General features: G+C 46.5%; 1 protein-coding gene across 8 annotated transcripts; it reads right to left on the bottom strand.

The window, feature by feature from the left end:
* Positions 1-13: 13 nt before the first annotated feature.
* On the bottom strand, positions 14-20,844 carry Isoc2b (isochorismatase domain containing 2b). Of its 8 annotated transcripts, none has more exons than XM_063266264.1 (7): positions 20,685-20,833; positions 12,491-19,969; positions 7,812-7,952; positions 7,443-7,652; positions 7,169-7,239; positions 5,973-6,090; positions 14-420 (listed from the first exon to the last, which is right to left on the bottom strand). In XM_063266264.1, the coding sequence occupies exons 2-7, from the start codon at positions 12,491-12,493 to the stop codon at positions 325-327; spliced, it is 639 nt and encodes a 212-aa protein (XP_063122334.1). In that variant the 5' UTR covers positions 12,494-19,969; positions 20,685-20,833; the 3' UTR covers positions 14-324. The 8 variants fall into 8 exon arrangements, 7 of the variants coding, with proteins under 7 accessions (XP_063122334.1, XP_063122338.1, XP_063122335.1 ...); XR_010054069.1 differs by lacking the exon at positions 14-420 and adding an exon at positions 6,612-6,672 and having other exon boundaries at positions 5,967-6,090; positions 7,169-7,328; positions 20,685-20,835; XM_063266267.1 differs by lacking the exon at positions 14-420 and adding an exon at positions 6,612-6,672 and having other exon boundaries at positions 5,974-6,090; positions 20,685-20,836.
* Positions 20,845-21,186: the final 342 nt, after the last annotated feature.

Here is a 21,186-nt window from a genome sequence, read left to right as displayed (position 1 = left end):
AATGGTTCGGTCCTCAGTCACATCAATGTTTATTCTTCGAGACTGGGTCCCAGTTGTGACATTCGTTCCCCCTCCTTTTCCCGCTTCGTGAAGTGGCCCGGGGCCCAGCCCCACCTCCACCTTTCTCTAAACCAATTCCCACCCAGCTTCAAGGAGTTTCATTTGCATTTCCGGGGCCAGCTGCCCAATCGGAAGACATAACCACGCCTCCTCTCCCACGGGGGCGGTTCTCCTGGAGGACTGCACCACTCTTGGGATCCAGGGATGAAGGAAAAGTCATCCATCAACGTCTGGGTGACAAGGAGGGTGGGTGCTTCCTTCAAGTCAGGGCCTGGAGTTGGGCAACAGGGGGTTGTTCATGCCTTGGAAGAAACCTAACAGTCCGATTTCTGGGACTGGCTCCTTGAGGATCTTCTGAATCTGCAGGCAAAGGAGATGAGGAAGTGAAAAAGTTCTATCTCCACGATACAGAATCTGAGGAGCACCTCTTCATCTTGATCTCCCTTATTATTCTGACAGCACGGCTTCTTCAGTCAACCACTTGTTTTTTCCTATTTTCCTGTGACCGCTCCCTCACTCTTGCCTAGTTGAGCTGATCCCCGCCATCTTGGTTTGCTCTTGCCTTGACCACTAAGAGTAGATGTCTCTGCTTTGGGTTCTCTTGCCTACCGACATGTCCCCCTTCTTCACTAATCTCATCTTTCCTGGGCCATTCCTTTAGCTCTCAGTTTACACACACACAGAACCAAGCTGTGCCCATGAACTCAACGAATTTACACAACTCTCTCTTGGAACAGGAGTAAGCAGCTACATTCCTGGCAATCAAAGAGTCCAGCCAAGTTTATCTCCAAAAATCTATACCAAAAAAAATGCAAGTCCTGCATCTCTACTTCTCTTCCCCAGTTAAACCCCACCACTCTTTATAGGATTTGTGATATATGGATTCGTGAGAGTTGGTTTCTCTTTTCTGTTCCAGGTCTCCTAACATAATTATTTTTGACTATTCTGAGGTACCAATTTGATGGTGGCCAGCTCCTGTTCTCTTTCTCAACGAGGCATAGTTGAGGTTTATTAAAGATATTTTAAAGTAAAGTTTAGGAACAAAGAGGTGGTTTTTCTCTTGCTTGCAGCCCCAGTAGCTTCTGGAATTTCCTGGGTAAGAAGATAAACACCAAAGCATGGATGTTGACTTATCTAAAAGGGAGTTGACTCCTAACCTGTGCCCTCAGAGTCTGTGGCTGAGGAAAACACTTTCCCCACATGGGTTTTCTTTATTTTTTTGTTGATGTTGATTTGGTTGGGATAGAACCCAGGGCCTCACCAAAGCTAGACAACTTCTCTGCAGTAGCTGTCTTCAGACTGCCGTGTGTGTGTGTGTGTGTGTGTGTGTGTGTGTGTGTGTGTGTGTGTTTATATGCATATGTAGATGTAGATGTATATGAGTGTATGTATGTACATCTTTAAGTGGGTGTGGGTGTGCATGTGTGTGCACATGTTTATGTTGGTATTTAGATGCGGGTGTATGTGAGAGAGAGACAATGGCTGGGTTATTGTCAAACCCCAAATCTTTCCAAAGACATGGCTCAGTCTCCCTCTCCTCTCTCCTTCTTTCCTCCCTAACCTGCCAGTATTGGCCACACTCAGTTACAATTATTGGACTAAGGGAAACTCATCCTCAGGTCTTGGCCTTTGCTCCAGCCATCTCCTAGACAATAAACTCCAGACATCCTGTCCTAATACTCAGAATTAGAATTATTTTGTTTTAATGTTCAGAATATGAAGTCAGGTGTCGCTGCTCACCTTCTTTTTTTTGAGAAAGGTTTTTATGGTGGTTTAAACAGGAATGACCAATGCACAGACTCAAGTCTTTGCTTGGCCCACAGGAAGTGGCATTACTAGAGGGTGTGGCCTTATTGGGAGAAATATGTCACTGTTGGGGTGGGCTTGGAGGTCTCTTATGCTCAAGCTATGCCCTGTGTAACACAGTCTCTTGCTGCTGCCTGTAGATTAAGATGCAGAACTCTCAGCTACCTCTCCAGCACCATGTCTGCTTGCAGGCTGCCATGCTACCTGCCATGACAATAATGGACTAAAACCCTGAACTATAAGCCAGTTCCAATTAAATGGTTTCCTTTATAAGAGTGTAGCTGGTCTTTGCTACTTTGCGGGTTCTTCTTTTCCCACCCTTTATCATATCCAGTTCCAAGTTCTAACAATAGATAGAAGAGAAACAAGGATAAAGGGGAGAGAGGAATTAGGAAAATCCCTGAATTTAATTTCTTTCCTTTGTTTCTTCTTGGCCCGTGGCTACTAACAAACTACAACCAACCTCCCTAAATGACTAACAATGATCCTGACCACACCTTTCAGGGCCCTCGCATTTATACACCCTCTGAAAAGTTACTATAATTCCAATTGTAGAAACTATCTGCAGCTGGCAAAACCATGCCTCTGCTAGAGCACGAGGCAAATCATAGTCACCTGCTGTGGACAATCGGAAGCAGCCCCATATTCCCACACCTGGGATTAAAACAAAAACACATTTTTGTAATATTTCTGTGTTTTTAAAGAAACCAAAATTCTAAAGTTGTCACTACGTAAGAGTTGCTGTGGTCATGTTGTCTCTCCAGAGCAATGAAACCCTAGGGCAGTCTCTCCTTGAACTAGGGATCCTCCTGTCTCCTCACTGCCAACACCCAGCATTTATGTAGATTCTGGAGATCTATATTCAGATCCTTATGCTGGTATAGAAAGCACTTTACCAACTGAGCCATCTCCCCGAACCTCTCAGATTGGCTTTTTTTTTTTTCTTTTTGTGACAGGGTTTATCTGTATAACTCCCTAGCTGTCCTGGCACTCACTTTGTAGACTAGGCTGATCTCAAACTCACAGAGATCTGCCTGTCTCTGCCTACCAAGTGCTAGGATTAAAGGCATGAACCACCATGTGCAACCTTGGATTTGATTTTTATTTTATTTATTTATTTTTTAAATATTTATTTATTTCATGTATATGAGTACACTGTCACTGTGTTCAGACACACCAGAAGAGGACATCGGATCCCATTACAAATGGTTGTGAGCCTCCATGTGGTTGCTGGGAACTGAACTCAGGGCCTCTGGAAGAGCAGTCAGTGCTCTTAACCACTGAGCCATCATCTCTCCAGCTGGATTTGATTTTTAAAAGATTAATATTGTTTTGAAGGCTAGATGTAATGGTGCACCACTTTAAACCTAGTACTCAGGAGGCAGAGGCAGGTCGATCTCTGTGAACTAGAGACCTGCATAGTCTACATAGTGAATTCCAAGACACTCAGGACTACAAGGAGAAATCCTGTCTCAAAAAACAAACAAAACAAAAATTAATTGAGGACTTTATACAATGTATTTTGATCATATTTGTGATAGTTTGTATATGCTCAGTCCAGGGATTGGCACTATTAGAAGGTGTGGCCCTGTTGGAGTAGGTGTGTCACTGTGGGTGTGGGCTTAAGACCCTTATCCTGGCTGCAGGGAAGTCAATATTTTGCTAGCAGCCTTCAGATGAAGATGTAGAACTCTCAGCTTCTCCTGCACCATGCCTGCCTAGATGCTGCCATGCTCCCACCTTGATGACACTGTACTGAACCAGTTCCAATTAAATGTTCTTTATAAGAGTTGCCTTGGTCATGGTGTCTGTTCACAGAAGCAAAACCCTAACTAAGACAGAAGTTGGTACTGGGAGTGGGGTATTGCTGTAACAGGCCTGACCTTTTTTTTTTTTTTTTTTTTTTTCGGAGCTGGGGACCGAACCCAGGGCCTTGCGCTTGCTAGGCAAGCGCTCTACCACTGAGCTAAATCCCCAACCCCAACCTTTTTTTTTTTTTTTTTTTTTTAAGACTATGAATTTTGGGACTTTGGATTTGGAAAGTAGTGGAATGTTAAAACATTAGGTAGGGCTTAGTGGACCATCCTAGTAGGAATATGGAAGACTTTGTTGTTAAGGGTGATTTGAACTATGGAAGGATTTTAATATGGGGCCAAAAGACTGTTCTTGTGATAGTTTGGTGAAGAATGTGGCTTCTTTGCCTTTGTCTGAAGAGTCTACCTGAGGCTAAGGTAAAGAGATTCATACTAATTGCATTGACAAAGGAAATCTCAGAAAGCCCATCACAGTCTTTGTTCTTTGCTTAAGTCTCATTAAGAGCATTTCAAACAAGTATAGCAAGCTTAGAAAGGAGAAATAAGGAAAAAAAAGCCAAGTCAGGAGGATTATCAGGAGTTTCAGGTCAGTCTAGGGTACAGATCAAGATCCTGGTTAAAATTAGTAAAAGCCAGGCAGTGGTGGCACATGCCTTTAATCCCGGTACTCTGAGTTTGAGGCCAGCCTGGTCTACAGAGCAAGTTCCAGGATGGCCAGGGTTACATAGAGAGACCCTGTCTCAAAATATAAAACCAACCAACCAAACCAAACTAAACCAGAACAAAACAAAATAAAACAAAAAAGTAGTAAAGAAAGAAAAAAAGAAGAGGAGGAGGAAGAGGAAGAAGAGGAGGAGGCTCAGCAAAATTCTTCAACAGGTTAAAGTACTTCCGATACCAGCCCAGCTGCCTGAATTCAATTCCCCAGAGCTCATAAGGTAGGAGAGAACTGACTCCCAAAAGTTGTTCTCTGATCTCACACTTGCACATGCGCGCATACGTATTTCTCTCTCTCACACGTATTTTTTTTAGTAGGGTTGGAGATACAGTTCAAGTCAGTAGGGGTTTTCTCTAGTAGGCATAGAGCCGGGGGGACTGGCACCAGCACTATATTAAAAAAAAAAAAGGGGGTTGGGGATTTAGCTCAGTGGTAGAGCGCTTGCCTAGGAAGCGCAAGGCCCTGGGTTCGGTCCCCAGCTCCGAAAAAAAGAACCAAAAAAAAAAAAAAAAAAAAGAGCTGGAGAGATGGCTCCGCTGTTAAGAACTCTGACTGCTCTTCCAGAGGTCCTGAGCTCAATTCCCAGCAACCACATGGTGGCTCACAACCATCTGTCTCGGAATCCAATGCCGTCTTCTGGTATGTCTGAAGACAGCTACAGTGTCTGAAGACAGCTACACACATGCATAAAATAAAGAAATAAATCTTAAAAAAAAAATGGGGCCAGAGAGATGGTTCAGTTGTTAAGAATGCTTGCAGCTCTTACAGAAGACCAGGATATGGTTCTCAGCACCAGTCAGGTGCCTCACATCCCCCTGTAACCCCAGCTCCAGGTGGTGTGACGCAGTCTTCTGGGGTGCATATCTGGACATACATGCATACACATAAACAGAAACACAGATCTTGAAAAAGATGTGGGGGCTGGGGATAGCTTTCCAGTTAAGAACACTGGCCTATTTTCCAGAGAACCTGGGTTGGATTCCCAGCGTGCACATGGTGGCTCAAAACTGAATGTGATTCCAGCTTCATTGAGATCTGATGTCCTTTCCTGGCCTCTGTAGGAACTGTGTGAATTTTGCCCCCACATATACATGCAGGTAAAACACATATACACATAAGATTAAAAAAATAGATTCAAATATATATGGCATGGTGGTATTTAGCTATAATTCCAGCACACAGAAGGCAGATGTAGGAGGATCGGAAGCATGCAAAGTCATCCTTAGATACAGAAGGAGTCTGAGGTAAGTCTGGGCTACGTGAGGCCTTGTCTCAAAAAACAAAATGGGGCTGGAGAAGTTGCTCAGCAGTTAAGAGTAGTGGTTGTTCTTCCAGAAGACCCAGATTTGACTCCCAGTTCCCACATTATGGCTTACAACTATCTCTAACTTCAGCTCATACCCTCGGTCTAATCCAATACTTCAGGTCTTTTGAGGGCACCCAGGTGCCAGGCACGCAAGTGACGCACAGACATACACACAGGGAAAACATACAATAAAACGAAGTCAGAAAAAAAAAGGAAAGCGGAAGAGAAATATGTCTTCTCTGCCTGGGTGACAGAGGAGGGCCTTTACCTCCTTGAACTGTGGGTGGGCAGCATCCTTTATAAGTTGGAGAGTCAGCGCTTCGCTAGTGGACAGGAAGACACCACTGTGCTGCATTCGGGCCAGTGCCACCAGCCGGTTCATCTCACTGCGGAGGACAAAGCAGGAGGAAGAGAGGCGAGTGTCTACGCTGCGCCACGTCGGTGCTGTATAGAACAGTTTTCTCCCAAACGGAACCTTCCTTCCAGATAAGAGGGAGAGGCTCACGAGACTCAGGAGATAAACAAGAGGCCACATGTAGGGCTACGGAGACGGCTTAGTGGTTAAGAACACTGTTGCTCTAGCAAAAGACATGGGTTCAATTCCCAGCACCCACATGGCAGTGAACAACATGACCATGAACTATAACTCTAGTTCTAGTGGATCGGGGACTCTCTCTTTTTTTTTTTTTTTTTTTTGGTTCTTTTTTTCGGAGCTGGGGACCGAATCCAGGGCCTTGTGCTTCCTAGGCAAACGCTCTACCACTGAGCTAAATCCCCAACCCCTGGGACTCTCTTTTGACTTCTGCAAGCATGCATGTAAACAAAACCTTCATACACATAATGTGAAATTCTAAAAGGCCTCATGCCCGGGAAAGAAGAAACCTGGGAAAGTCTCAAAGGCTCTTACCCTGCTTTATAAAAGGGCACATCAACTGGAGCAGTCAGGACACTGATTAGCTGCAGGGCAGCTGGGAAAAGAAAGACTTAGCTGTAAGGAGAGGTTCTCAGACAGTCGAGCTGTCTGCAAGCTGTGCAGAGGACTCCAGGCCTGCAGTTTTCATGAGTCCCATTGGGCCCTTCAGTGAAGCAGTTGTTTCAGAGTCCATCCCTCACGTCATTGGCCCAGTGTGGTTAAGAGCACAGGTTGCTCTTCCAGAGGACCAGGGTTCAATCCCCAGCACCTACATGGTAGCTCATGATCCCAGGGGAATCTGACATCCTCACACCAAAGTACATTAAATACATTTTTTTTTTAAAAATTAAAAAGTAACTCATTGGCTCACTGAGTTCGACATAGGTGCAATGGTTACTTTGGTCTGTAGTCCATTCCCTTTCCAGGGTAAGTAGGTGTCTGTGTGTTGGGATTCCTAAGGAAACATCTGACATACAACAAAACAATAGGACACACAGGACCACTTCCCCAGATGTCTCCAACATACACCCACCACAAGGTGACCTTCTCACCTTTGAGAAGAGCAGGCATCCACTGCTACATGGACCTGTAGCCCTCGGTCCAGGAGGTCTAGAGCTGTGTTCTAAGGCGTAGAGAGGGGTCAAGGTGAGACTCAGAGCAGAACTGTGGGCCCCGTGGGGGGAGGTGAGGATCCTAGGCCAGATGTGGAGACTGAAATAGCAGATGAGGAAGTCTCAGGTCAAGGCTAGGGCCCCAGGACAAAAGAAAAGCCAGAAGGGAGGTCAGGAAGATTAGATAGATATCCCTGAGGACAAGGAGTCTCACCAAGATGCAAACTTGGGTCTCAATGCCACAAAGTAGCACAGACTTCAGCTGGGGCAGTTTGTCCAGTTCCTGTTGAAGTGGGGGCACCATGCTGAAGGACGTTTTACTCATGGTTCTCACGCCCTGAGCGCCCAGCTCAGGAACTGTGGGGCCCAGGCCTTGTGGGTAATGCTCTGTCAGCAAGACGGGGACATCTAATATCCGGGCCACCTGTATGGGAGGGAAAGCATTGTGCTGGGACCCAAGGATGAGTGCTGATGACCAGATTCCTGAGTCTGAGGGGTGAGAATGGGCCTGGAATCCTGTGTTTAGGGGAGGAAGGTTTCAATCTGCACTCCTTGGGCTCGGGAAGGCAAGGCTGTCTCATACCTTAAGCATCCGAGCGGCCATTGATACGATCTGAGGGAAGTAGAGGACTCTGTCTCGAAGTTTCTCCTGCATGTCACATAGGAACAGGATGGAGGACTCTGGAAAGATCCGGCCAAGGCTAGCCCTGGCTGCTGCCATTGTCTGGGGGTGGACAGAGGGACAGTAGAAGGGGTTAGGTAGGGGGAAAAGTACCCCTCATCGATGGCCTGTGCACTTGGCTCTGTGGCCTGTGCGTATTCCTTCTCATACCTCTGGGCCTTTTCACCCATAGTTATTGGCCAGGAATTCCTCCTTCTATCTCCCTCCCTCCTTCCCTTCCTTCTTCTCCTCTCCCCTTCTCCCCCTCCTCCTCTTCCTTTTTGTCCCCTTCCGTCTCCCTCCTCCTCCTCTTTTCTTCCCTCCCTCTCCTTCCCCCTCCCTCCCTCCTGCACAGCTCACACATAGGTGAGGCTACTTTTCCCCCAAAGCGTTCTCTGACGTGTCCATTTTTCCCCCCGTGTCAGCCCCTCAAACTGTTCCCCCTTTGTCCTCCCCCAAGTCTGTACACTGCTGGCGGTAAATCTGTGACCTCTTTCTACCTGTCCCTAATAGAGCCCACTCAGGCCTCGGCCCCCTGGGGAAACTGAGTCTAAACACTAAGGTGACCTGCTCAGGGACACACAGATCTTGGACTCTGAGACAAAAAAATGCCATGGTTGGGGGTGGGGCTGGACGGAAGGGGCTGGAGAGATGGCTCAGCAGTAAAAGGCTAGGATCACGACCAAAAACTGTAAGAAAAAGTGCCACAGGGATTTTCTATGTACCCCAGGTTGGGCTTACACAGAAACTTACAATCTTCTCGCCTCAGCCTCCTGAGTTCGGGGGTCGCAAGCATGTGCCACCATGCCAGGTGAGATCCTTTAACACCCAGCTTGGCCAACACTTGCCCCTAGCCTGGGCTTACCCATGTATAAAACACTGTTGCTGAACTTCTTTCTGGGTCTTGAAAACAAAGGGTGGTCCCCATAGGATGGCTATTCATTAGATACAGAAAGTAACAAAAGCCCAACAGGTACTACATCGTAGAAGCCTCGAAATGTTCCATTTAGTTAAAGAGACCAATGCATGTGCATGATCTATTCACATCAGACAACCAGAATACACCAAGTGTGGTGGCTTGCACGGTCATCCTAGAGCCCAGGACAACAAGAATTGCTGATTCCGAGGGTGGCGTGAGCTACATGAGTTCCAGATCAGCCTGGGCTGCCGAGTCTCAAGAAGCTAAAACAGATCTGGCCAGATGTCTCAGTGGGTAAAAGTGCCTGCCAGCAAGCCTAAGAATCGAGGCTGACTGGACTCAGTAAAGGGGAGAACCAACTCCCACAGGTTGTGAACTCTGACCTCCATATGTGACACACATCTCTCTCCCTCCTTCTCCCCACTTATAAAATAAGTACACATGGGGCTGGTGGGATGGCCCAGCGGTTAAGGGCACTTGCTGTTCTTGCAGAGGACCAGGGTTTGATTCTCAGAACCCACGTGGTGACTTGTAACTGTCTGTCACCCTAGTTCCAGGGGATCCTATGTCCTTTCTGAATTCCTTGGGCACCAGACATTCATGTGGTGCACAGGCATTCAGACAAAAAGCGCTCGCGTGTGCGCACACACATGCACACACACACACACACACACACACACACACACACACACAGAGCCAGAAATAATGACAATAACAAAACCAATAAAACAAAACAAGATATGTACAGAAGAGTCAATACCAGGAATGCAAATGGCCAGGGGATGGAGAAGGGAGAATTTACATGGCTGTTAATGGTTTCCACTTGGGGGAATAAAAATGTTTGGGACCTAGCTTAACAGTGGTGGATACACACATCACTGACATGCTATAGGTCACCTTTATTCTGAAGTAGCTGAGGACTGGGAATGTGGCTCAGTTGGTAGAGAGCCTGCCTCAGCACCACATAAAACACCGAGGTGGCACAGATGTGGAATTCTAGCCAGCCCAGATCAGGAGGTGCCAAGGTCACCTACTGCAACACAGCTGAGTTCAAGGCCAGCCTTGGCTACATGAGACTCTCCTTGCAGAAACCAAGTTTTGTTATTGTTGTTGTTTTGAGACAGGGTTTCTCTGTGTAGCCCTGGCTGTCCTAGAATTTGTTCTATAGATCAGGCTGGCCTCAAACTCAGAGATCCACCTGCCTCTGCCTCCCGAGTGCTGGGATTAAAGGTGTGTGCCACCACTGCCTGGTCATTATTTCATTTTTTATGATTATTTTATATGTGTGTGTTTTGTCCACATGTGTGCCCATGGAGGTCAGAAGAAGGGAATCAAATCCCTTGGAAATGGAGTTGCAGTCAGTTGCAAGCAACCATGTGGGTGCTGGAAATTGAACCCAGGTCCTCTCGAGGGGCAACCAGTGCTCTTAACCACTGAGCCATCTCATCAGTCCTCCAAAACTAACTTTTTAAAAGGTAATCTCCTTCTCCACCCCCTGCTTCCTGATACATGTGTGTAAGACAGAGGTCAAAAATGGTTGTCATTGCTCAGAAGCCATTGTCTCTGTATTATGGGACAGGGTCTATCCTTGGAAAACGGGCTTCCCACATTCAGCTAGACTGGCAGGAGAGTGAGCCCTAGGGACCCTCCTGCCTTCTCCTTCCCAGTGGTAAGGTTGCATGGTCACAGACTCAGCCCTGACTTTCTATGCAGGTACTGAGCATGGAACTCAGGTCCTCTTACCTACATTTTTAGAATTTTACTAAATGAGACATTTCTCCAGCCTAAGTGGGTAAATTTCTTTTTTTCTTTTTTTTCTTTTTTTCGGAGCTGGGGACCGAACCCAGGGCCTTGCGCTTGCTAGGCAAGTGCTCTACCACTGAGCTAAATCCCCAGCCCCAGTGGGTAAATTTATATAAATTATAATTATACTATATATAATACACATTGCATAATAATATATTGTATTTTATATCTATATTAAAATGTATAACACATAATATATAAATTATATTATATGAATAAATGAATAATAGAATGCACATTTTACATATGATATATAAATTATGATGAAATTATATATTATAATATGATTTACATGTATGTATCTTTCATTCTCGGATCCAAAGATAGCTCCTGGGTGGGTGGGTATGTGTGATCCACCGGGAGCACAAAGTGGTGTAGCCAAAACTCACTGCCAAATAAGAGTGTGGTGGTCAGGAGCCCCTGGGGGTGCACAACCTGAGATGTTCCAGGCCCCCAGTACTTACTCTGATCAATCACTGCCTAACACTTCAGAGGGGTCTTATACCTCCACCCCAAAAGGAAACAAATTAGAAATTCTCCTGCTCCGTCACCTCCTGAGGTAAATCTGATTAAGACACTTCTGTTTGGACACACAGGAAAGGTCAGATGCAGCTGCTGATCCAGTGTCTGGGAACCGTGTGAGACAGCATGGATCTCTCCGTCTGTTCAAGCTGTGTGACTGTATGGTGGCCACTCCTGGTTGTTTTTACTGTATGTCTCGCTCTCTCTCTGTGTCTTTCTATGTGTTTCAATCTGTTTTATTTCCCTGTATTGACCTGTGGCTTCCTCTGGCATGAGACCCTCCCTCTACCCTATTTAAGGCCTGTGCTCCTTCCTTTTGGGGACCAAAATCCTTTTGTCTTGGCCAGGTCACCCAGAGACACTCTCCCCACCAAAAGAAGGAGGAGGAGGAGGAAGAGGCAGAGGAAGGAGGAGGAGGGAGGAGGAAGAAGGAGGAGGAGGAAGAGGAAGAAAAAGAAGGAGGAGGAGGAGAAGAAGAAGAAGAAGAAGAAGAAGAAGAAGAAGAAGAAGAAGAAGAAGAAGAAGAAGAGGAGGAGGAGGAGGAGGAGGAGGAGGAGGAGGAGGAGGAGGAGGAGGAAGAGGAGGAAGAGGAGGAGGAGGGGGAGGAGGAGGAGGAAGAGGAGGAGGAAGAAGAAAGAAGGAGGAAGGAGGAGGAAAAAGAGGAAGGAGGAGGAGGAGGAGGAGGAGGAGGAGGAAAAAAAAATCCTCTTCCGGTCTCACTCCAGGAGCAGGAGCGCTTGCCTGACCTGTTGCTTGGCTCCTGCTAACAGTCAAGGTCCTCCCTGTGTTTAGTCAGGGAGAGGCCAGGCCTCTCATCCAGCTGCCCCTCTCCCCACATCTAAGCAGGGAGGGGGAAATAGTTTCCCCCAGATTACCATTCCTTCCACTCTGTGCCTGCTCTAAGCAGCCTCAGGGAAGGTGGAAAGTTCCCCTGGGCTGAGCCTGAAGGAAAATTTCTTTTTCACAATGTATAACTCACCTTTCTCTGAACAAAATAAAAATACTGCCCTGGGCTGGGGGCTTGCTGCTGGATAACACAGCTGGGACAGAATAGATTTTCCCTTTGGTCCAAGGAGACTTTAAGCAATTTTCACTAAGTACTTTTTAGAAAGGTTAAAGACAGCTGTCTTTAAAAAAATTTCTTTCGTCATCCAGTTAGCCTCAGATACTAAAAAAAGGTTATAAAAGTAATATATATCTGCAGATCTCAGTTTCTGCAGGTACCTCAAAGGTGTTTAACAACAGAGAACTGATTTGGATGAGACCTTCTGCATAAACTGAGCACCACTGTCACCTTCTCTGATGATGAGACACAATTACATTTACAGATACCCAGCAAAATTTTAGTTCTTACCATCTGTCAGAAGGATGGCTCCTTGCTGAAAGTTCTGCCTCCAAACAAAAGGTACAGTTGGAAAATCTCTCAGGCTGGCAACAAAGACTCCCAGGGGTATGGACAAGACTGGTCCAACCCCAAGCTCTTATAATTAATTGTTCAACTGGTCCAGCTCCGTCCTTCATGATAAAACAATACCCAATGACCTTAGAAACAAAAGGGGAAGGTGCAGTTCATATCGCACCCTGGGGTCCTGTCACAGCCTCTCTCTGATGTGTCACCCTGGCACACTTCTCTCCTGCCTGTGATGAAACCTGGGACCTTTGATTCTCTTTGAGTCTGACTCCTCCAAAGAAACAGCTGTATACTCTTTGACCAGAAACCTGTGTTTCTTCAGTCTCCCACTGGCAGAGGTGACTCAACCCATTTTTCTTTCCAATAGACAGGCCCAGTGGGAGGTTACAACAGGCAATATTCCTGGACCAGGTTGCCCCAGAACTTAAAGATACTACATCCACGGGTTTCCCAGAAAAATAGAATATGAAAGGGCCACCGAGGGACTGCACCAGAGTCACATATCTTGGGCTACAGAATGTCCAACTTTATACTTCAGAGGTTGTTTATCTTGGCTACCAGCTGAGGGGAGGCAAAAGGAGCTGGTCTCACAGTAGGATTGCAACCATCCTTTGGATCCTAACTCCAAAGACTGAGAGACAGGTTCAAGAGTTTCTAGATGCAGCTGGGTATTGGTAACTCTGGCTACCAGAGTTTGTGGAAATAGCAAGCCCTTTATACACCAGCACACAGAGGGGTGGGGACTAAGTCCCTAATCCTGACTGAGATGAAATAAAAGACAAAAGCGATTTTAACTCAAACTTTGGGGCCATGAAAATGCCCCGTGACATACAAGTTTAAATAAGCAGAGCTGTGGCAGCCATTACTTGCTTAATAAAAGAAAGCAAACAGGTTAACTCTGGATTAAAATGTTATATTCACAGCACCCAGGGCAGTTTGTGGGTCTCCTCCTGGGAGCACCAGAATGCTAGTTGTCTAATGACTGTGACCCAGTACCAGGCCCCACTCCTGGCCCATCCTCAAGTCCGGTTTGAGGAACCCAGAGTCATCGATTTGGCTACCCTGTATGCAGGTGCTCGTCCATGACCATCAGGAGATGAAAGATAAAAACCAGGTTCGTGAGAGCTGCAGGAGTTACTTTAACTGAAGTGATGTGGGCCCATGCCAGGCAGAGAGCAGAGCTGATTGAACTAACCCAGGCTCTCAGATAGGAAAACAAGAAAAACCCACCACCATATACGTGGATCGTCAGTTAGTGTGCTTTTCTACTATACTGGGCATGCCACAGCGTGATCAATAGCACAAGAGGGCTTCTCACCACTGGGAGGTAGGAGGGGAGGATACTAAAAAACAGAACAAAAACACCTGGCCTTCCTCTAGCCTGTTTGGCTTCTCCTATAAATTGCTGCCTTCCACTGCTAGGCTGCTCACCTGGGTGTCTGACAAAGGCCTCAGACCAATGGGGTCTGTTGATATTCTGATGCAATGACCTGGTACTGCCTTATACTCCACAGTAAAGAAGAAATGGACAGCTCAAACCCACAGGCTGATAGAGGACACCAGAGAAAAAGCTCATTCAGAAACAACCAGAAGGACTGTTAGGAACTAATCTTCACCAGGCTACTCACCTGGGATCCACAAACACTTCTGAGCTGCTCAGACCAGGGTATATAACTAGACTGGATAGCCTAGGGTGGATGTCTCAGACAGACGCCAGGTTTGTGCTCAAATGAATCCAAAACAGAGAGCTCTTACCAAGGAAGGGGTCCAAATGAGAGACCAACACCTTGGCAGACTCTGGGAGAACTGACTTTGCCAAGATCCATCCTGCTGGGGGAGGATATCTTTCCTGCCTAGATAGAAGCCTTCCCCACCTGACTGAAACCTGCTCAAGTAGGAGCTAAAATGCCCTTCCAGATTTGGCCTCCCCTTTGCAATAGGGTCTGACAATGACCTGGGTTTCATAGCCCAAATCTCTCACCAAATCCAAAGCTTTAGACATAGATTGAAACCTTCATTGTGCATTTAGACCTCAGAGTTCTGGGCAGATAGGTAGGTGGATGGATGGATGGACAGATGACAGATAAGAAAAAAAAAGAATAAAAACTTAACAAAACTCTCACTAGAGATCAGAGGAGGATGGACAGATCTCCTTCCTTTGCTTCGCTTTGCTTTGGGCCCACTGTACCCCATATTGGGAGACGTCATGTTTGGAAGACCTCCCCCACTGCTTCCCAGGCTCAGAGACCAGCAGTTGGCAGAACTCTCGAACCATTGCTTTCTTAAGTCACTATGTCCTCCATACAGGCTGTTAACTGAACTATCTGAGACCCAGCTGATCTCTGTCCACCACCAGTTTCCCCGGGTTGGGGAGTCCAGTGGTGGATGGACCATCTGGGTCAAGTGAATAGCCAAAGGGGCACTGAAACGAACCTGCAAAGTATCATGGAGGTGATCTCTCCACTCCATGGGGAGGCAATGAAGGTAGCTGGCATTAAGGCACCGATCCACCACACCCAGGTCGAGACATAGAAGCTGCGGATGCTGTCCCTAAATGGACTGTCTCCAGACTGAGGTTAAGGTTTTGTAGGGCCCTAGTTCCTTCCATCCCCTCCCTCTACCTCCTTCTGAAACTTGTGTTTAGTATGAATGGGGGTTATGGTCCTCAGGCCTGGACCTAGAAACTAAGAAAGGGAGATATAGGCAAGTATTAGCTAATGTGAACACAGACCAGCAACTCGTATTCATCTTGGCCTTTGTGCACTGATGTCCACTTTAAATGTCTTGTTGTACTGGAGAAAGATGTGGAGGGTTATTTTTTAAGATAGGAATGCAGAGTTTACATTTCTAAGCATGCCTAAATTAATGTCAGAGGACTTATAAAGGTTAAAACTTGTCTAATATACTGAACCTTTAACCTACGCACATCTGATGTCTGCTATTGTGCCTTATGGACTAATTCATATGGATAGCAACAGTATTACTGGGCCTCTGAGACTGCTGGGTGGGCATGTACTAATGGTTTGACCAAATATGCCTCTTACAATGTTTTTCTTTTTTTTTTTTTCTTTTCTTTTTTTTGGAGCTGGGGACCGAACCCAGGACCATGCGCTTGCTAGGCAAGCGCTCTACCACTGAGCTAAATCCCCAACCCCTTACAATGTTTTTCAAACTAAGTACATAGGCTGATCAAGACTTGGAGATATTAAAAGTTTCAGTTTCTGAATTAAAACAAGTTAAATTCCCTTATAAAAATGGTACAACAAAATTGGAAAGGCTTAGACTTCTCATGATAAACACAAAATAAAACAACAACAAACTTCTATATAAGGCTTTAGAAGAAACCTGTTGTTTCCAGGCTAATTGATTGGGAGTAATTAAAAGAATTTTTTTTTTTTTTTTTTTTTTTTTTGGCCATGGTTGGTCTCTGTTCTCTTGGTTCCCTGGTTAACCACCCTGCTGTCAACTAAAGGCCGGACCTTTAGTTCTCATTCTGACTGCATCAGCAGTGAGGCCTTGCATCTTAAACTAAAACAAGTTGAGTCCATGATTTGACTCACTCACTAAGACCAGTGGGAAATGTAACAGGGCCCCACACCTCAGCACAACTGACTCCATGATGTAAGTACTATTCAGGCTGTGAAACTCAGCACACAGAAAACCCCACCAGCCAAAACCACAACAAAGGCCTGCTCCATTGAAGACCATAGCTCTGGGAAAGTCTCTAAACATAATAACCTTTACTTTTAGTTTATGTAGTTCTGCTTCTGACTAACTGTTCTTGCCAACCTGGGTTTTGTGCTTAGAAGCTCATCCTGAGAAAGGCTCAGGGCTACACTTCAGTCATCCTATGATGCTAGTTATATTATGATTAACTAGTTTTGTATGCATTCATTTATTTATATTAATTATATGTAAGTACACTGTCTTCAGACACACCAGAAGAGGGCATCAGATCCCATTACAGATGGTCATGAGCCACCATGTGGTTGCTGGGAATTGGACTCAGGACCTCTGGAAGAGCAGTCAGTGTTCTTAACCACTGAGCCATGTCTCCAGCCCTAGTTGTGTTTTTTTGTTTGTTTGTTTTTTTGTTTGTTTGTTTTTGAGACAGAATTTTTTGTTGTTTGTTTGCTTTGCTGTGTTTAGCCGCTGGTCCTGGACCTCCCTCTGTAGACTAGTCTGGCCTCAAACTCAAAGATCCACCTGCCTCTGCCCCCCAGAGTGCTCAGATTAAAGGTGTGCCGTGGGTGTTAGCAGGGCCACCGCATCTCTGTATTTCCAGGGTGACGGCTCCTGGGCTTTGAAGTAGCCTTTTGTAAACAGTCAGAGGTTGTTATCTGGAAAGTTAGGGGTTACTCTTCTGAAGGATTCTCAGAGCCTTTGCACAACTTAGTCCAGTGACCTCCCTGGCAAACCAGGAAGTCTCTTATGGCTGGGAATAGTTTAGGTAATGGTTCCTTCAGACAGTACCTAGATCAGTAAGAGGTTTTGGCATGCAGAAACTGACTCGCTAAAGGTGTCCTTTGTGTAACATTGAAGAGGTTCTGCCAAGTGGCTCAGGGTTTGGTCCTTGAGAGGCTGGTCCCCCTGAGGCTGAAGCCTGAATTCATCCCACATTTCCTCCTTCTTCATGGTCCTGCTTAACCCAAAACACCGACCGTGTGTACCATCACACCCCGCACATTCTTTGATTTTGATTTTTTTTTTCTTTTTTTTCAGAGGTGGGGACCGAACCCAGGGCCTTGTGCTTGCTAGGCAAGCGCCCTACCACTGAGCTAAATCCCCAACCCCTGATTTTGATTTTTAAGATTTATTTTGTTACTTTATGTGTACTGGTGTTACACCTGCATGTGTGTCTTCGAGACACAAGAATGCCATGATGAGAGAGGCCAGAAGAGGGTGTCAAATTACCTGGAGCTGGATTTACAGAGAGCTATTAGCCACCATGCGGGTGCTGGACCCAGCTTCCCTCTTTCAAAAACCTGAAGCAGGGAGTTCTGGTACGCCTTAATCCCAGTAATTTGGAGGCAGAGGCAGGAGAATCTCTGTGAGTTTGAGGCCAGCCTGATCTATAAAGCCAGTTCCAGGACAGCCAGGGATACTTTTACACAAACACTGTCTCAAAAGAAAGAAAGCAAGCGACCGAGCTAGCGCTAAAATTAGGAGAAATGTGTTGGGCACGGTGAGTATGCTTACAATCCCAGCACTTTGGAGGCTTATCTGGGTGGTGTGCCAAGAGTTGGAGGCCGGGCAGGACTGCATAGTGACCTTGCCTCAAAAAAGCTAACCAACAAGAAATTTAAGATTGCATAATGTGTAACAGATTTTCCAGTGAAGAAGAAATACAAGTTTTGCGATAAAGTAAACAGCTAGCAAAAAAGAGACTGTGGGGATAAGGTTCAAAACTGACAGCCACTCCCCTTTGACCCAGTGTCTTCTCCCAGATCTGAAAACTGAGATACAAGCCCTGCCCAGTCACGTCCCACCTCAAGGCCCCTGCTCTGCATTTCCTGGAGGGCCAGTGAGTGTCTGTGTTCCTCCCCCGACCCCGGTGGTGTGTGTGTGTGTGTGTGTGTGTGTGTGTGTGTGTGTGTGTGTGTGTGTGTGTGTATGGGTGTGTGTATGGGTGAGTGGGTGCATATACATGCAAGCACATGTGGAGATCTGAGCCTGGACTCAGGTGTTGGCAGTAACCTTCCACACTGAGATAAAGTTTCCTGTTTTCTGATGCTTTACAAGCCAAGCTAGCTGGCCAGGAAACTTCTCTGGAGTCCCCATTTCTACTTCTCATGTCCCACTATGACCACTGGGATTACAGTTACATGGTACGTGTCTAGCTTTACGTGGGCGCTGAGGACCCAGACTTGACTCCTCAGACTTGAGTGGCAAATACTTTGCCCATTGAGCAATTTACCTGGTGCCTAGAGGATTCCTTCTCTTTCCCAGGGCTCTCTTTTGGTTCTGAGCACAAGGGACACCCACGTACCAAAGACATTTTCAAGGGATGGATGAGCTGGAGAGACACACAGAGGATCACAAAGACCAAGGCAGCGGGGAGCTCCAGAGGGTCCAAACCGGAGGCTCAGAATGTCTCATAGCCTGACAAGTGTTAGACACTGAACTGCATGGTCACCATCCTCCAAATGACAGACATACAAACCCTCTGATCCAGAAATCTGTCCCTAAGTATTCATCTGACAGGGACCAGGTTATTATTAATCACGAGACTCTTTGACAGGGCTCTAGTGACGAAAGGGCCACACATTCCCAATATGGACATCCCCAAATGTAGACAGACTACCGACATTTGCGGCCTGGCCACCTGGTGACCCATGATGCCTTACACACTAGAGACTAATGCATAATGACCCCTGGCACCATAGCCTCTCTCAACCTTTATGTATAGCAGATAGCTTCTCATGGAGTCAAGGCTGGCCAGGGACTCACGTCAACCCTCCTGTCTTAGCTGTTTAAGTCCTACGATTATAGGCATGGAGTCACTCAGCGGTGATTATATACATTTCTTCCTTTTTCTTTCTTTCTTTTTTTTTTTTTTTTAAGTTTCCACTCTGTGGTTTGGGATAACCTAGAACTTCTCATCCTCCAGCCCCCACACCTAGTACAAGAATTTATAAACACACAAGTTATTCATGCAGTACTGGGGATCAGATTCAACACTGTTTACTTTGAGACAGAATCTTGCTAAACTGTCCAAGGGGACCTGAAAATCAGTTTGGCAATTCTCCTGCTGAGGCTTTTGGAGGGAGTAGCTGGGATTACAAAACCTGCAGCAGGCCAAGTTCTCACTATGGATTCTTTGTAGACAAAAGCAACCGCAAGGGAGGTCTCCAACACAGACGAAAAGTGCAGCAAGGAAAACAGAAAGCGAAAGTGTGGTTTGGAAAAAAACCCATCAGCACTCCCTGAACAGCAAATGTAAACTTATTTTTTTCTTTCAAATTTTACTTATTTAGTTTATGTATTTAGTATCCATGCCATGGTGCACATGTGGAGGTCAGAGACAAGTGAGGGAGTCATCTCCCTCCTGATTTCAAAGATCACCAATGTGTTTATTTTTTTTTCTTTTTTTCGAAGCTGGGGACCGAACCCAGGGCCTTGCGCTTGCTAGGCAAGTGCTCTACTACTGAGCCAAATCCCCAACCCCTTATCTTTATTTTTAAAAAAGATTTACTTATCTCTTCCGTATATGAGGCTCTGTCTACATGCCAGAAGAGGGAATCAGATCCCATTGCAGATGGTCCTGAGCCACCATGTGGTGGAGAATTGAACTCAGGACTTCTGGAAGAGGAGCCAGTACTCTTAACCCCTGAGCCATCTCTCCAGCCGTGGCTGTGCTTCTCTTATGAGTGTTTGACCTGAGACTGCATGGCCACACGTATCACGCAGTGTCTGTGGAGGCTGGAAGAGGGAGTCAGACCCCTTGGAATTAGAGTTAAAGATGACTGTAAACCACCATCTGGGTGCTGGGTACCAAACCCAGGTCCTCTGAAAGAGAAACTAAGAGTTCTTGACCGCTGAGCCATGTCAATCGGCCCCCTTTCTCTATCTCCCTCGTGTTTTTAAGGCTTATATCCCAATGGCTGGACTCTTAGCTTGGGAACCCATTTCTAGGAGGCACAGAGCGAAGGAAGTACTCTACACCACCTGTGGCATGTATGTTTAAAAACAGAAAGGGGGGCTGTAGTTGAGTGGTAGAGGGCACTTGATTTGCCTGGCATTCATGATACTCAGGCTCAGTTCTCCAGATCTGATCGAGATGGACTAGAGACACAGTTGGAAGAGGATTCAGGATGCTTTGGGGAGAGGGATACAGAGGAGCAAATCATTGCGAGAGAAGCAGGGATCAAGAACCTAATCCTGGAACCAGGAATTCCAGGCTGTGTGACCCTATGTGAGTTTCACTTCCTCTCTGGGCCTTTTTTTCCCTCCAGGGTTAGTTCACTCGCCGGGCTGATGCAAAAGTTGGATCTAGAGAGGTCCCCTTGGGTCTATCCTGAGACCAACCGGAATGCCACCCCAACCCCTGGACGCCCTGCCGGGCTTCCGTTTCCCTGTTTGAACTGCGGGATGGTGGGTTTGCAAACAGCACGCAAAAGTAGCGAATGGGACTTACTCTAAGGTCCCAGGTTCGAGTCCGGGCCCCTTTTCAAGAAGTCCCGTGACCTTTCTCCGCTGGATCCCCACGGACTCCGGACTCTTTACTGGGTCTCCTTTTTGCCCTTTGCGGACACGTAGTCCGAGCCGCGGGTCTCTGTTCTGCCCTCCAAGGCCGAGCCACCCAATCGGCGCTCGCCTCATTCTTTCCCACTCCACCCTGTTAACTCGATTGGAATGTAGAAGCTCGAGAAGGCAGAGAGGCAGAGGATATGACCAATGGAAATCCACGAAAGGAGAGCGTTGGCTGAGAGCTCAGCTTCTAACCCGGAGGGAGGGTGGAGAACTATCACAGGAGGCTCTACCTTGGCAAGGGAAAGGTGCCTGGCGTCGTCCACTCGATCCGGGGCGACAGGGCAGAAGTGATGCTTTCTTGTAAACCTAGCTCTAGGAAGGCTGAAGCCCGAGTAGTTCCAGTTCGAGACGAGCCAGGACTACATGGTGAGAGCCTGTCAACCAAA

The sequence above is a fragment of the Rattus norvegicus genome, chromosome 1 (genome assembly GCF_036323735.1).
Source record: "Rattus norvegicus strain BN/NHsdMcwi chromosome 1, GRCr8, whole genome shotgun sequence".
NCBI lineage: Eukaryota > Metazoa > Chordata > Mammalia > Rodentia > Muridae > Rattus > Rattus norvegicus.
This window is presented reverse-complemented; position numbering and strand designations above follow the sequence as displayed.